General features: G+C 43.5%; 1 protein-coding gene across 2 annotated transcripts in view; it reads right to left on the bottom strand.

The window, feature by feature from the left end:
* LOC109915790 (kunitz-type protease inhibitor 1) overlaps positions 1-17,648 on the bottom strand; it is a 45,219-nt gene that overhangs the window by 14,733 nt on the left and 12,838 nt on the right. For both annotated transcript variants that reach the window (XM_048600093.1, XM_020515467.2), the window contains exon 2: positions 6,136-6,287. In XM_048600093.1, coding sequence (XP_048456050.1) covers positions 6,136-6,287 — 152 coding nt within the window. The remainder of the gene's footprint in view (positions 1-6,135; positions 6,288-17,648) is intronic.

The raw sequence follows: 17,648 nt of genomic DNA, 5'->3' as shown, positions 1-17,648 counted from the left end.
CTTCCACAAGAAGAACCAAACATTCTTTCAGAGGATCATGAGTCTTTGGAACTCTGCTTTTCAAGAAGAGAGTCCTTCAATATTTTAAAAGCAGAAGTACATAGATTCTTACTGAGCAAGTGGTGAGAAGTTATCAGCAGTTTATTTTTCCATTCATTCATGGGATGTGGGCATTGCTGGTTCGGCCAGCATTATAATCGCCCATCCCTAATTGCTCAGAGGGCAGTTTAAGAGTTAACTCCATTACTGTGGGTCTGGAGTCACAAGTAGGCCAGACCAGGTAAGGATGGCACTTTCCTTCCCTAAAGGACATTAGTGAACCAGATGGGCTTTTTCAACAATTGCTTCATGGGCATCATAAGGCTCTCAATTTTAGATATTTTATTGAATTCAAATTCCACCATTTGCTATGGCGGGATTTGAACCAGAGTCCTCAGGACATTACCTGGGTCTCTCTGGATTAATAGTCAAGTGATAATACCACTGGGCCAACTTCCCCGAGTTGGTAGGAATGCAGATTTATGGCTACAATCAGATCAGCCATGATCTTATTTAATGACAGAGCAGACTCAAGGGGCTGAATGGCCTACCCCTGCTAATAATTCACAGATTGAAATCGAATATAAAGCTGTTCTTGGTAATAGCTATAGGGTTTAACCTGAACGCTATCTTGCTCATTCATGTCCTTCAGGGTTGAAAATCTGCCATCATTACCCAATTTGGCCTACATATGGCTCAGAACACAGTAATATGTTGGACTCATAACTGCCCTCTGTGGGGCACTGTGTTACACAGCAAGTAGGGATGGGTCACTGATGCTGGCCTTGGCAGAATCACCTACAATCTTTGTTTGTTTTAAACTGAGCTCTTGCTTTTAACGGAGCTCTGTCCTACACTGGCCATCAGTCAAGATAGCAGGCTCAAGGCTCCCAAGCAGAAATCCACAATCTCCCGACACAGACAAGAGTGGTAGACACTGATCCATGGCCACTCTACGTCAGCAACGTCAGAAAGCATCAAGTGTAGCTGACAGATCATCGACGGCACAAACTTTCGTTAGTTACCCACTTAAAACATCTACGAAGCAATTCCTAAGAAGACACTGGCCCTTTAAATATTAGAAAGCCAACACTAGGAAAGAGATATCATTTGGGGCCCTGGTCATTAACTGCGAGTATTTATCTAGTTTTTGGTTTGACACCAAATCTGTCTGCTTAAGGTTTCCATTCAAGATATAATTGATGCTGTTTATGGTTTGCCCTATGTTGAGTCTACACAGTAAATACCACAGACAGTCAGGCTCTGTTGAGTCACATGTCTTGAAGATTATTGATACCACACAAAAAAAAATGCTGGGCTGTCTGTTTTCTGTGCTTAATGACATTATTGTCCACTTCACCCCCATAACAGAGTGACTGCACTGAATGCTTGACACAGCAAGTGACTGAAGGGGAGGATGTTCTGGTATAGAGGTAACCCTCATGTGATATAATGTCAGGCAGCTGGTTTAAAGGTACAGGCTCATGTGTGGTGTGGAATATGGCAATGATACAAGACCCAGTGGGCCCAATAATTATGGTTATGTACAAAGGTCTGTGTGTGTCTGTGTGTGTCTGTGTGTGTCTGTGTGTGTCTGTAATACCCAAAACAGCAGGTGTCAGGCGATCCATGATATTATTTTCCATTTCACAGCCATCAGTTGGCAGAACATACAGTACGAAGCTCTTGGGGATAGTCCCCGAAATCATGAGGGAGGAGGTTCAGATTTGGCAGAAGAGACGACGTTAGCCTTATCAAGTCGGCAGAGGGGAAGCTCAAGGCTTCCCTAAGGTGCCAGGGAGTATAGATAATCTCCTGCTCCACGAGGACCATAAGGAAGTATAAACTTCAGAAGCAGTCATCTTCAGTCTCCATTTTACTGTCCATATTTCTGGACTATATTTCCATATTTATGGAAAACTCAGCCAGCGCTTACTAAATGTAAGTCAGGTTCCAAATTGCACCCAAGGAACTCAATTTAATTGCCCATCTCCTCAAAATTCGATATAACAACGGATTTCAAACCATTGCCATAAAAACTAAAGCTGGCGTGTACACAGTGGGTTCAGGGTAATGCTCGCCATTTATTGATGGTTAAGCAATCGCCCTATTTCCCAACCTGTCATGGGGTACAGAGTTAACATCACTGTCAATGTGACCTGGGAGCAAAGACCCTGAATCCAATACACTGTTGGGATTTAGTCAGACACTGAGACAGCAGGCAGGACCAGCTCAGGTTAGAGCATGTTACCAGCTATTTAATCCAGCACTGGTTAGGCTGGCTGGTTCAGTTTCTCTGACACTAATAAAACACAGGTATCAAACCACAAAACTAGAGCAAAACCAAGCTCTACTCTCTCAGAAACCTCGTGACCCACCCTGTCTTCAAACAACAAAGTCCTGTTCACATCTAGACAGTCAAACCTAGGACAGGTGAGGGGAGGGGACCGAGAGAGAGAGAGAGAGAGACAGACAGAGAGAGAAAGACAGAGAGAGAGACAGAAAGAGAGAGGAAAGGAGGAGGGGAAGGGCGGAGGGGTTTGTGTGTGTGAGAGAGCGCGTGCGAGAGAGAGGGGAGGGGAATAGGAGAGAGAAGGGGGAGGGGAAGAAGGGGAGTGGGGAAATTGAGAGAGAAGAGGGGAGGGGATTGACAGATGGAAGGGGAGGGGAGGGGAGGGGAGGGTTGGGAGAGTGGGGAGGTGTTGTATGAAGAGAAGGAGGGGTGGGTGGTAAGAAAGTGTGGAGGAGAGAGGAGGTCAAGAGGATTATAGGGTGAGAGAGGGGCTTGGGGTGGGGCAACAAGATGTCACTGATGAGACTCAAACATGACGCTTTTCCACGAACTGTTTAAGCCCGGTTAGTATCATATCACATTACACTGTAATGTCACCAGGGCAACCAGGGCAGGGCAAACTCAAATACAAACAAATCACCAGGGCCAATCAAAAGAGCAGAGATAATGGAACATCTTGATAATGTGCTATGCCAACACTTCCATTCAATATAAATGAAAGCAGCCGCCATCTACACAAACAATGTAACCATAATCTAATGACCCAGCTGACTTTCTCGGTTATACTGCTGGGATTTCTCAGCACACTTCCAAGTGAAACTAGGGTGGGGCTCAATACTGGATTTTATTGCAGCCTGTAGTTCATGACCAGGGGACTTACAAAACCGTATGCAACAAATCACATTTGCATAGCACCTCTAACAGATTAATAATGTCTTTCACAGCAGCCTAAAAAAATTTGAAACCAAGCCGTAAGGAGATGGTAGGGCAGATGACCAAAAGCTTGGTGACACAGAGATAGGTTTTACGAATGTTTTAAAGGAGGACAATGAGGTACTAAGGGTTGGCGATGGTTACAGGACAACTCCAGAATTTGAGGCCCAGCTCATCGAATCCCTACAGCGTTGGAGCAGGCCATTCGGCCCATCATGTCGACACTGACCCTCCGAAGAGCATCCTACCCAGACCCATTCCACCCCCCACCCCCCAACTCTATCCCTGTAACCCTGCATTTCCCATGGCCAATCCGCCTAACCTGCACATCTTTGGATTGTTGGAGGAAATGGGAGAACCCAGAGGAAACCCACACAGACACCGGTAGAACATGCAAACTCCACACATATTTGCCCGAGGTTGGAACTGAACTCCTCTAGGATGCACCAGGATGTTGCCTGGGCTGCAGCAATTCAGCCAAGAGACACACAATATAGGCAGGAGTCACTTTTCTTACAGCCGAGCAGGCTGAGGAGGAATCTGATGGGAGGTGTACAATGCTCTGAAGGGCACAGACTGGGTAGATAGGGAGAAACACTTCCCCTTAGTAGAAGGACACAGTTTTAAAGTAAAGAAGGGGTTGGAGGCAATCTTTTCTCAGCTCGTGGGCTGAGAGCATATAAAACTCACTGCCTCAAAAGTGTTGGTATAGGCCGGAATCCACAAGACATTTATGAGCCATTTAGATAAGCAAATTAAATACCATACGATAAAAGGCTTTGGACCAAGTGCTGAAAAATGGGTGGGAAGTTAATGTATTGGAGGATTGTGACAAAATGGAGTTGTACAACTCTACAGCATGGAAACGGACCCTTTAGGCCAACTCACCCATGCTGACCAGATATCCTAAATTGACCTAGTCCCATTTGGCCCTTATTCCTTTAAGCCCTTCCTACTCATGTAACCATCCATGTGCCTTTTAAATGTTGTAATTGTACCAGCCTTCTTTGACAGCTCATTCCATACGCCTACCACCCTCTGACTGAAAAGGTTTTGTTGACCCTAATGACCCTTTTAAACCTTTCCGCTCTCACCTTAAACCAATGCCCTCTAGTTTTGGATTTCCCACCCTAGGGAAAGACCTTGGTTATTCACACTCTCCATGCCCCTAATGATTTTATAAACATCTACAAGGTCTCATGAATGAATTTTTAAAAATCATTCCAACAAAGAAATTTATTACAAATTTTCTAATATCCTGGAACTCCCTCCCCAACAGTACTGTGCGTCTAACTACAGCACATGGACTACAGCAGTTCAAGAAGGTAGCTCAACACCACCTTCCTAAGGGAAACTAAGGATGGGCAATAAATGCCAGTAAATCACTCCCATGTTCTTGAATGAATGAGAGAAAACAAAAAGACTATCATCAACTGGAAATGTTAAAAGTTTCTCTCTTTGCAGAAAGGACCTGGCTCACTGAGTACCTCCTGCAGTTTTATTGCTTATTATTGCAGTGGTCATATTGAATACAGTTATAAAAACACGTATTCCCTTTATAGAGCATGCAAAAGCAGTGGGGAAAAAAGTAGCACACTTTCACTGGGATGTTATCAGGGACCGAGAGAGTGATATTTGAGAAAATTGGAATTCTCTTCAATGCATCTGAGGAGGTAAAAGAAAACTTAACATTTTCAAGATGATGTAAAATTATGACTCAGAAAGCTCCATAGCATTTGCTCAATGATACAAAAAACACAACAGCAGAAAAATATGATGAGAACACAGACTTTTAAAAAGGTGGGGTATTGAAAATTTGGTCTCGACTAACCTGCCAAAACCTCAAAGGAAAACGTATTAATTTTTTAAATTTGTTGTCAGAAAGGTGACAAATATGCCATGACAGTAAATATGTGTTATACCTTTACAGGACATGCTCTGTACTGTGGCATGTGAGTAATGGTATAAAGCTTGCAGTCTGTAAAGTATGGAGTGAGAGCGAGAGCGAGAGAGAGCAAAGAGAGCACGAGAGAGTGCAAACGAGACAGAAAGAGAGAGAGAGAGCGCATATGCATGTGCAGTAAAAAAGGGCAGAAATTGGGGAGAGAGGCAGAGAGAAAGGCGGACAATGGAGAGGGGGAGAGGGTGGGAAAGAGAGACAGGGGGTAGAGAGAGAGAGAGGCGGAGTATGGAGAGGGGGGAAGAGAGAGAGAGAGGCAGAGAATGAGGAGAGGGAGAGAGAAACAGACAGACGGGAACGGCAGAAAGTAGAGAGAGTGGGAGGCAGAGATGGGGAGAGAATGAGAAGTGTAGACAGGGAGAGTTGGAGGGGTGGATATAGGGAGGATGAGATGCTAGACAGCCGTATATCCTGCCTGATACTCCAAGGTTCAGGACACAGGGCTGGAAGGGAACTGGCAGTGGGAAGGAGAAGATCTGGTTATCACGAAGCACGAATATACCGACAATGTTGAACTAGGGTTCCAGTGTGGAACTTTGGCCGAGTTATGTGGGGAAAGGAGGCTGTACTTTCAGGAAGGTGAACGGTGTTGGACCCAGTGTGTCCTCGTGAACCACATAACTGGGGAAGTAGAGAGTGTTTTAAACCAAATTGCGAAGGGCAAGGGTTCAAATTTTAAAAATATGTGGGACATGAAGGGTCGAGGCAACCAACAAACACAGCAGATAAATAATAACAATAATCTGTTCAGAACACTGAACAGACATGTGACATACGAATCAAGATCAGTTGAAAGATATTGTATGTTTAAAGAAAAAAAAAGACCCCTTCCTATTAGCTGAAATACAAGAAATTGCAACTTAATCTATTTATCGAAGTGTTGTTATTAGGTCTTTTAATGCATAGATACCTCTAACTTCACAGAGGGATCTCCGGCAAGGAGATTCCAATCAAAACTGACAATTCTAAAGTCATCTCTGCTCGCCAACCCACTTAATATTACTTGCTCATTCGGCTGCACAATTCGATCTCTTCCTGCATTTGCCCTTGGTAGCTTGTCACCTACAAAAGAAGGTAAAATAAAAACCATTAGGACAGGCAGGACTGGGTTTAGACAGATAGGATATCATACATCTACGTTTTTAAAAAAATCATGTATTTCCAAATACAATGTTCAACAGCAATAGTATGAGAATCATGATGATGGAGCACTTCTACTAATGACTTGGAAATAGTTACCTCCCTGCTATACAGTCCATTGGACATTCTTTGTGGATAGGACAGGCTTGAAGGGCTAAGCTAGCCCTATCTGATTGAAGCTTTTCTTTCATATTAGAAAGGGAGCTGAAATTAGTCTTTACCCATGATGGGATGCATCTCCCATTTATAATTTCTAAGCTTGTTTGAACTGTGCACACAATAAGTGTCTATAAAACAGTATTCCTGTTAACTTTTATTCACTGTGTCCTAACCACTGGGGAGAATATCTTGCCCCCTGTACATACTGTATCATAATCAGGACCTTTCAATTGTCCTTCTATGCCATATCTTTGTTTCTCTGAATTTCAAAACTGTGCCACTTCCCACAGTTGTCTCAACCTGGCTTTCCTTCTAAAATCTACAATCCGAGTTCCTATAGTCTAATCACGGTTTTCCTGACTTATCTGCTCTTTCTTTCTCCAATTTTCAACCTCAGCACTACACATCACTCACTACCACCTTCACTCAAGATTCTTAATTCTCAACTTTTCTTGAAAAAAAGTCTTGAAATCTTCATCTAGTATTATTGCCAGTTCTTCTGAGAACAGTCTATACTAGAACAACCACACCAAGAACATGTCACATCCATTCCTTTTGTCTCCCCACAGTCAACAAGCCCAAGATTGCCGGAAGGTGTGAAATTTGAGAACTTTTCATATTCAGTTCCCTCAAAAGGGACATAGACGATAGGCAGGAAGCAAGGGAGGGCAAGAGTACCTGGAGAAATGAAGCTCCTTGCTCTCTATAACATAAAGTAGGAGATTTGTGCACATAATTTTTAATGTTAGTTTGTGCGGGTGAAGTTACTTATCAACTTGTAAATATTTCTGTAAACACGTTGATTTCTTTTAGAAACAGATTTTGAAGCCTGGCTGTAGAGTGAATGGATTTTAGAGCACCAGTGAGCTTTTGTTTACTTTAGATTGGGTTGTAACCCAGTCTAGCAAATAATGGAGCCTCAAAAGGTTTGTTAGAGATTTCTAGAGTATCTATTTTTCCTACTTTAGGGGAGATGCACTTAGTTGAGACACAATGATTATTAGATTCACTTTCAACTTTTGAGTAGCTTGTTCATCCTGTGAAGTCTTTGGAACAGGGTAACTGTATAGAGCAGTGCTCCTGACAGAAGGATATGATGAGTTAGGTCCTTATAGTGACGAGCTAGCGTTGATTCCAGACCAAATAAAAACTCGGAAGTGGCTGTTTAGGCCCACTGCAGTGAAACCCAAGTATACGTAAGCTTCAAGAAGAAGCTATTACAGTTCCAGTTTAATACCTGTAGTCCCAAGTGCCTGTTGAGATGTTAGATACTGGTGAGTGTATTCAAAACTGTACAAGGAGTGCTCAAGCATACAAAAGCTGTTAGTTTCTTTTCAATTTATAAAGGTTTGTTTTGAGATTAACAGCATTATATTTCTACTGTGTTCAAAATCTTTGAACTTTTATTATAAGTAGATAGTTTGGGTTATTCTGTTTTATCTTTGTTCCTGTTGCAATAAGCTTTGTGTGCTTGGGTTTCAGAGAGAGACCACTTCATTAAAACAAAAAACATAACTAAGAATCATATCGGACTCAGGATGTTAATTCTATTTCTCTCACCGCAGATGCAGCCAGACCTGCTGAGTTTCTTCAGCAAGTCAGGAATATGACTACCACTTGTCTGTGGGAGTGCAGCTCCAACAACTCTCAAGTGCTCGACACAATTCAGGACAAAGCAGTACACTCAATTAGCAACATATCCTAAATACTCACTCGCTCCACCACCAATACGTGGTAGAAAACAGTGTGTACCACCTCTAAGATGCACTGCAGAAAATCACCAAGGCTCCTCAAACTGTACCTTTCCAGCCCATAACTACCTGGAAGGACAAGGGCAGCAAATATATGGTAACACCACTACCTACCAGCTTGCTTCCAAGACATTCACTATCCTAACTTGGAAATACATCACTGTTCCTTTAATGATAGCAAGAACTGCAGATACTGGAGTCAGAGATAACATGTTGTGGAGCTGGAGGAACACAGCAGACCAGGCAGCATCAGAGGAGCAGGAAAGTTGACGTTTCCGGTCGGGACCCTTCTTCTTGCTGGGTCAAAATCCTGGAACTCCCTCCGTGGCAACAGTAAGGACCTACCTGCAGCAAATGCAGCTCAAGAGGCCAGCTCACTATCACCATCTCAAAGGCAACTAGAGATGGGCAATAAATTCTGGTGCGGCTGATGTCAATCCGCCACACTTGCATGGGAAGGCAATTATTTCCTCCTCCTCAACCCAGCCCTTGGCAAGTCTCTTCCAGCAGACCTGGTGTGTCTTTCACATTATAAATCCAGGGAGAACTCAATCTGCCTCCCAGCTGGGAGCTGAGGGATATGAAGGTACGGCGCTACAATGGGGTGGTGTGCCCTGGGGAATTAGATCAAGAGACGGGCAAGGTTGAGGGTGGCCTTTTTTGCTCAGAGGCCCACTGAAGCCTTTAAGTGGCCAATTAAGGGCTACTTAAGCACTTCCATTTACCACTGTTGGTGGTCCACCAGTTGCGGGTGATGGGGGTGGTAGATAGTGTGGTGCACTCCACCATGATGGGAGCTGGGAGGGACCGCTTGTGTCAACCGGTGGCCGTTCTGCACACCCCCTTCTGCACGTGGTCCTTGGAAAAGCCTGCCTTCCCCCCAGGCAGGCCAGAAACAAACATGTGTAAACAGCAGCCCCACTCCTGCACCACAACTCCCACACAGACCCAGCTCCTCTGATGCAAGATTGGGCTTCTTAGGCCATCACCTAAAGGAGTTTGGAAGAACGAGAGGTAATCTTACTGAAACGTACAAGACTATAAGGCGACTTGACTGGAGCATGCTTCTACTTATTGAGGAGACTAGAACTAGACATGGCTTAAGAGGAGATTTCTCTTTTCAGGTAGTGCTTAAGGAGAAATTGTCTTCTTTCAGAAGTTTGTTAGTCTGTGAAATTCTCTGCCCTAGAGAGTAGTGTAAACTAGGTCATTAAGTTTATTCAAGGCTGAGTTCAATCAATTTTTGATAGGCAAGGGAGTCAAGGGTTATGAGGGATTAGATGAGAAAGTAACGTTCAGACCACAATCAGATCTCATTGAACAGAACTGAGAGGTCAAATGGTCAAAACAGGCTCCTAGGTGCAGTGTTCCTCGGACCCACACCAAGTCCCTACCCAACTCGCACCCCAGCTGGAGTTGCCCCACTTTCCCAACCCCACCCTCCCTGCTGCTGCTTCAGGGTGGGCGTGATCCCAGCTGTAGCTCCAAATGACCAACAGCTCTTGGAGACGTAACCTCACCTCTCAAAGGGGCAGGGCGACCCAATGCTACATTGTTCAATTGCTGATGGACCCAACTTTGTTGGCTCCCCAAAATGGCAAAAATATCCGATCGTCTCCGAATCTGCACCCTCCGCCATCAAATATCCAAAAGACTGCTGTCATACTCATGGCTTGAATCTCTCCAGTGCTCTCTATTTGCATTTCAGATCTCCAGCATTTGCAATACAATGCTTTTTTTTTTTTAGAAACTATAGTTTAATCTTATAGGCCATAAGACATAGGTACAGAAGTAGTCCATTGAGTCTGCTCTACCATTCAATGAGATCATCGCTGATCTGATAATCATAGAATCACTACAGAATGGAAGCAGGTCATTCAGCCCATTGAGTCCACACTGACCCTCCGTACAGCATCCCACCAAGACCCACCCTCTTACCCTCTCCCTGTAACCCTGCATTTCCCATGGCTAACTGACCTAGCCTGCACATCCCTGGACACTGTCAGGCAATTTGGCACAGCCAACCCACCTAACCTGCATATCTTTGGACTGTGGGAGGAAACCAGAGCACCCGGAGGAAACCCACGCAGACATGGGGAGAATGTACAAACTCCACACAGTTGCCTGAGAAGCAATTTTAAACAATTGCTTACTTTTTTAATCATGATAGTAAGGAGGAGTAGATTGCCCAATTTTATTTACTGTACTTGACAAATTAGACATTTGTTAGTGACCAACCTGGTCCCTGGCACTGTGAAACAGCATTGCTAACCACTGAGCCAAAATGCCGCCCTATCCTCCACTTCACTTTCTTGCCTTAACCCTATAACCCTCGATTCTCTCATTGATTAAAAAGCTGTCTGGCTCAGCCTTGAATACACTTCGGAGGTACAGCCTCAACAGTTCTCTGCGGTAAAGAGTTCCACAGATTCAATACTCTCCAGGTGAAAAAATTCCATGTTGGCATCAGGGATACAGCAGAACACTATTCAATCCCTCCCACTCCATCAGCTAGGCTACACATTACATTAAAACTACCAACTGAGATTTATTCCAAGTTGAGTTATACAGACATTACAGAATCTTCCCACACAATGCTCAACTTATTTTAACATTCTGAAACCATCTACATCCAAACTCCAGTTTTCATCCAGGCTTTATAGTAAAGGCAAGCAAACAGACAAATAGGAATCAAACATCCAAAAGACTACTCTCATACTCGTGGCTTCCAGTGAAGTACAAACTGATTTCTTTGACGAAAACTCTGAAGTGAGCATGATGCAAAGATAGGTGGAGGGACAGGTAGTGTTGAGGAAGAGGGGAGGTTCCAGAATGACTTGGGACAGACAAAGGGGAGGGGGCAAAACATTGGCTAATGGAATACAGCATGTTAAAGTGTGAGGCTGTGCACTTTGGTAGGAGGAATGGAGGCATAGACTATTTCCTAACCAGGGAAAGGCTGTGGAAATCGGAAACATGAAGGGACTTAAGAAGTCTTCTTAAGGATAACATGCAGATTCAGTTGGCAGTTAGGAAGACAAATCCAATGTTAGCCTTCATTTCGAGAGGGCTAGAATACAAGAGCACAGATGTACTGCTGAGGCTATAGAAGACTCTGGTAAGACTGTATTTGGAATATCGTGATCAGCTTTGAGCCCTGTATTTAAGGAAGGATATGTTGGCATTGGAAGGGGTCCAGAGGAGATTTACAAGTGTGATCCTATGGATGAAAGGCTTGTTATATGAGGAGCAGTTGAGGACTCTGGGTCTGTACTCGATTGAGTTGAAGGATGAAGGGCGAGATCTGATTGAAGCTTAACAGGATACTGAGAGGGCTGGATATAGCCTATGTGAAGATGTTTCCACTAGTAGCAGAGGTTAGAACCTGATGGCACAGCCTCAGAGTGTGGCATGACCCTTCAGAACTGAGATGAGGAAGAATTTCTTCAGTCAGAGGGTGGTGAATCTGTGGAACTCATTGCCACAGAAGGTTGTGGACGTCAGGTTATTGAGTGTATTTAAGACAGAGATGGGTAGGTTCTTGAGTAGTAAGGGGACCAAGGGCTTTGGGGGCAAAGGCAGGAGAATGGGGTCGAGAAACATATCAGCCACGATTGAATGGTGGAGCGGACTCGATGGGCTGAATGGCCTCTATATCTATATCTGCTTCTATATCTTGTGGTCTTATGTTGTTGTAACATCCAGATATATTAAAAGTGAATCAAATCCTTTAGTTTAATTTTGCTGTGACACCGATTTCGATATAATCATGAAAGATTTTCTGAAAGAATTATCCTGGGAGTATATGTAATTACAGCCCTCCAGGAAACTAGTCACCACCCTCAGATACTATTCACTTGAGACAGCTGAGCGGATTGGTTCGTCTCACCACAAAGACATCCACAAAATAATGAAGCCAGATCTATACCTTTTTGACGGAACTATAGTTCAGGGAGAAAAGGATTATATGAAAAGAACAAACTTTTAAAATTAAAAGCAAGGAAATTCTACCTGTCATCACGTGACCCACACCAAAAGAAAATTACATGTGCCCAATATTTACAATTACCAATAGCTGTAGAAAGTTACATCCACAAACAGTACTTATCTCATTAACACCCTGCCTTTATATAGCACCTTTGTTGTGATCCTAAAGTGCTGTACAAAAATATAATTTTTACAAGACATAAGTTGACACTGATCAGAACAGCAGGTGGATCAAAGCAATAGCCTCTGAAAAGATCAGCTGGACATTAGCGCTTTGTGTGAAAACTTGTTATGCACAAATAGGCTCTTGCACAGCTTCCTTAGTATCACTGATAATAAATCAGTAAAAGGCCCATTTAACTGTGAGTGATCCTTCAGTCTAATGGAAGGAAGCACTGCACCAGTGATAGCTGATCAAGTCATTGGTATACATGAGATGTTCCTGTATATTAATTAACTGATGTCTTTCCTACATGACAATGGTGTCTGAATTGCAGAAAATACTTTGTCGGCTACTAAGCACATTGGGCACTGTGAAATCTTCACAGATGTTACATAAATCAAGGTTCTCTCGTTGCCTTTTAGATGAGATGTTAATCCTCATCTTGTGTGTCCCGCAAATGGGCATTTAAAGAAAATGGCTATATTCGAAGAATAGAGAAGCCATCCCACTGTCCTGCCTAATATTTAGCTGCACTGAAACAGTTCATTTGGTCATTATCATATTGCTGTTTATAGTAAGCTCTGTGCCAGAATAGGCTGGTGCCAATACTTTACATCGCAACGCTGATTACACTTCCGAAGTATTTAAACTCCTTTCATTTAAGCTGCTTTCGATGTGCCAAGTTTTGTGAAATATGTCTTAGTTTCTTCCTTTTGTTTTATCAAGTTTTAAACAATAGCTAAACCTCTCACTGCTAATCCTTTCCAAATGGTGCTGTCCTTAAACGAGACAGGTACACTGTGGAAAGTGGGCCCTGGCTGTGGTACGGGCCTTTATTAGAATACCTTCTTGTCACTTATTCCTCACTATATCTCAAAGACCCCCGATTCCCATTGTTAAAAAATTTAGGTCGGAGATTGAATGGAGGACAATCCAGCATCTTCATAAATTGTAATTATAGAGTAGGCGGGTCTGTGTGGCTCCTGAAGACTGTTGACTGAAATCAGTTCTCAAGTATCCTCAAATCACAGCAGTGCTGACTTTAGCAGGCCAAGCAGCATCAGAAGCTGGGTCCAGACCCGAAACGTCAGCTTTCCTGCTCCTCTGATGCTGCTTGGCCTGCTGTGTTCATCCAGCTCTACACCTTGTTATCTCAGATTCTCTAGCATCGGCAGCTCCTACTATCTCTGAATGCTGAATTTAGGTTGGTCAGAGCAGGACAGTATGTACAGAATGATGGGGAAATACAGTAGCCACAGGGGTGGGGAGGGGGTGTTCGCTTGTGCATATAGCCTAGGTACCCAGCACCTCAATCCTCTGAAGTGCTCACCCTTTTGCATAACATCTGTAGCAGTCTCAAATTACTTAACTTGAATACTGTCTGTGGTGGAACAGGTTCTGAGTAATGACTCGGTACGTTTCCATACCACACCCTCAATGCGGCACAACATAGTTATGCGAAACAGAGGGTGAAAGAGAGAGAGAAAAAAGTAGTGACTGACACTCTCACTTGAAGAGCATAATTTCAACAGCAAACAGAAACCGGTATTTATATAACAACATTAATAGACCAAGTCATCCGGAAGTATTTTACATCCAAAATGAATGAACATAGGAAAATTAGGATAGGTGACTAAACATTTGTCAAAAGAGCATCTTAAAAGGAAGAAATTTGTGGACAACGTGTTTGGGGACGAAATTCAGAACACCAGGTCTAGTCAGCTGAAAGCATAGGAACATAAGGGAAGTGATGAAAATTAGGGACATACAAGAAACCAACATTGGAAATTAGGGAATTCGTAGTGTTAGAGGTGGTTGTTAGAATTGGGTAGAGCAAGTCCCTGGGGGAATTTGAACACAAGCAGATTTCTAAAATAAAAGTGGTGAAGGCGGCTTACTGGACCCAAAGCTTTAACTCTGCTTTCTTTCTTCAGATGCAGCCAGTCCTGTTGAGTCTCTCCAGCAATTTTCCACTTTTGGTTCAGACTTTTAAATCTGAGAGGTTGTCCATCAAAAGGATATTGTAAGCAGGGACATGATGGGTAAACAGGACTGGGTGTGCATTAGGATACAGGGAGCTGGATAATTCATGAGATTAACTGAAATGGTTCGCTACCTTGTGCCAGTAAGCCCCTGCACACAGCGACAAGCTGAACTGTAACGAGTGGAATGTCAGTCAGAACACTGGAGAGAAATCCCACTGTTCTTCCTTGAGGGAAGGAACGGTGACATCCACCTCAAATCACCGAAAAAATGGCATCTCCCAGTGTTTCCGAATCCCAGGGCATCAGCCTAACTGCATAATCCATCTGTTCTACTCTCCCTCACATTATAACTCAAACTGCTCCTTAAGTGCATCTATATAACCTAGTTCAACTATTCCGCAAGTTCCACATTCTCATCACTTTCCACCTAAAGAATCTTCTTCTGCATCGCTTATAGGATTTTATTAGTGACTGTCCTCTATTTAAGATCAATGCTTCTGGATTCTCTCACAAGTGGAAACATCTCTATGTCTGGCCCAATTTTTAAAGACTTCTATCAGGTCGTCTCCAAGCTCTGCTATCCCTCTGCACAAAAAAAGAAAATGATTGCAATTTCCTCAGTATTCTTCTCTTTGGAGGACAAAGAATCTTGTCCCAGTTCCCACTGTTCCTAGTGGTTATAATCTCTCAGGTTCTGATTTGTCACTTAACAACAACGTTTGATGAAATCACTGCATTTGCGTCCAAACATTTTCATAGAATCCTTATAGAGTGGAAGGAGGCCATTCGGCCCATCGAGTCACACCAGCTCTCTGAAGAGGATCCCACCCATACCCAACCCCCTACTCCATCCCTATATCCCTGCATTCCCCCTGGCTAATCCACCTACCCTGCACATCCCTGGACACTGTGGGCAATTTAGCACAGCCAGTCCACCTGACCTGCACATTTTTAGACTGTGGGAAGAAACCGCAGCACTCAGAAACCCACGCAGGCACAGGGAGAACGTGCAAACTCCACACAGTATACCTAGCACAGCATGGGCTCAGTAGGAATGCTGTATATTGAAAAGAAAACTCGGGCAGCATTTAGACATGAACGCCCAAAGAAGGTAGTTCAATCCTTAGGTAACATAAGTGGAAGTCAGAGACCGGTATAACTATTTTTGCAATGTATAATGGCATTTTGTATGGAGGCATAATAAATAGTGCTAAGTCTGAAGATAGTCCTTGACTTTGCCTTCTCCTTGATTAGTCTATAAAGAACTCAAATTGTATGGCATTAAACCACACAATAAAAGATGAAGGACTGCTTGGACTACATAGATTCACATGTCAGTACCTGACTTTGTGGGTCTGTCAACCTGGAATGAGGCCGCATCGTTCACCGAGATGGTTTTCCGTCAAGTCCAGGCCAACACTGGAGTGTTTAAATCCTGCACTGCAGCTGGAGGCTGGATTACAATTCTGACCCCCCATTAATGACTTGAATGAAAGCACCTTTAGAACCGGATCAGCCTTATAAAGATCTCTGTTCATTAACTGGAACTAGATATACAACTTGCAGCAAGTATCCAGATTGTATTCTTTGGACAGCAGAAGCAACAGGATCAGAAAGAACAGATATAAGCGATAAGACTGGAACAGACCAGCTGTTCCATCAAACCTGCTCCCACCCTCACATTGCCTGTAGCATTCTAACTAGACACTACCTGATCCACGACGGCCTCGCAAACCATTGTCTGCCTCCCCAGCTTCTGTTAGGTATGCATGTTAATTGATATGTTTGTCCTTGCTAAAAGCACTGCTAATTCTCTTCAAAACAAAATATAAAAACGATACTAAAATTAAAAAAAAAGTCCCCATATAGCTAATCACTGTCTTAGCCAGATTGTTATTCACTCCTTTGTCTGTCTAACTGTTCTTCTCTCTCTTTTGGCTCTACCCACACCTATCATTTATTCCTTACCCCACCACCAATCCCCCCCCCCCTCCATCCTATCTTCTGCTGACAAACTGACATTTTCCTAGCCACCATCAGTTCTAAGGAAGCGTCAATCAACCCAAAGTGTTAACTCTGATTTCTCTTCACAGATACTGCCAGACCCGCTGAGCTCTTCTACCAATTTCTGTTTTTGTTTGTCAAAATTATATGTAGGCATAAACAGTAAAGTACAGCTAACAATCATTTTGCACTTCTGTTCCTGTGCAAAAAGAGGTGCTAAATGTGAAGAGGTGAAACAAAGATCAATTTCCTGGGAGAAAACATCAGACAAAAGGTGGGTGATGATTCTGCTTGGTCACATTTATTTTAAAATGTATTGGCTGCCTGAACTGAACTGGCTCAAACATGCTCTAGCGTAACATTCAACTTATTGACTATACTCATTGGAATTTCAAAGAATGATGGGGGTTACCTTACAGAAACATATAAAACATATAACCATAAAGGGAATAGATAAGAAAGAAGCACGGAGGTTGTTTCCAATGGCAGGTGAAACTAGAACTAGGGGGCATAGCCCCAAAATAAAGGGTGTCACATTTAGGACTGAGTTGAGGAAGAACCTCTTCTCCCAAAGGGTTGTGAATCTGTGGAATTCCCTGCCCAGTGAAACAGTTGAGGCTATCTTGTCGAACATTTTTAAGGCAAGCTGGATTTTTGATCAGTAAAGGAATTAAGGGTTATGGTGAGTGGGTGGCTAAGTGGAGCGGAGCCCCACAAAAATATCAGCCATGATCTTATTGAAAGGCACAGCAGGCTACTCTGGCTCCTACTTCTTATGTTCTGTTTTCCCCATTCACCACTTCCCTACCCTGAGTCTCCCCACTCACTGTCTCTGCCCCAAACCATCGCAAACGACGAGGGTTGGGTGGGAAGTGGTAAACCAGGCAGCAGGCAAAGAGGGGTAAAAGTGGCAAGTGAGGGAGTCAGGGGACAGATGGTTAAGACAGAGGAGGGGAAGCAGGTGGGTCAGAGGATGGAAGAGGCGAGTGGAAGAATGAGGGGATAGAAGAGATGAGTCGGAGGATTGGGAGAGAGTAGGGGTAAGTGAGAACTTAAAAAGTTAAAGATGTAATAGGCTTTGACTGTGTGGGAAAGGGGAGAAAAGGAAGTTCTCAGGTAGGACATGAGACAGCTTCTCTCAGTCCTGATGACCTGAGACATTGACTCAGTTTCTCTTTCCACAGCTGCTTCCTGACAGAAAAGATTTCCAAGGACGTTGACGGAATTGGAGGGT

The sequence above is a fragment of the Rhincodon typus genome, chromosome 8 (assembly GCF_021869965.1).
Source record: "Rhincodon typus isolate 14 chromosome 8, sRhiTyp1.1, whole genome shotgun sequence".
Lineage (NCBI taxonomy): Eukaryota > Metazoa > Chordata > Chondrichthyes > Orectolobiformes > Rhincodontidae > Rhincodon > Rhincodon typus.
This window is presented reverse-complemented; position numbering and strand designations above follow the sequence as displayed.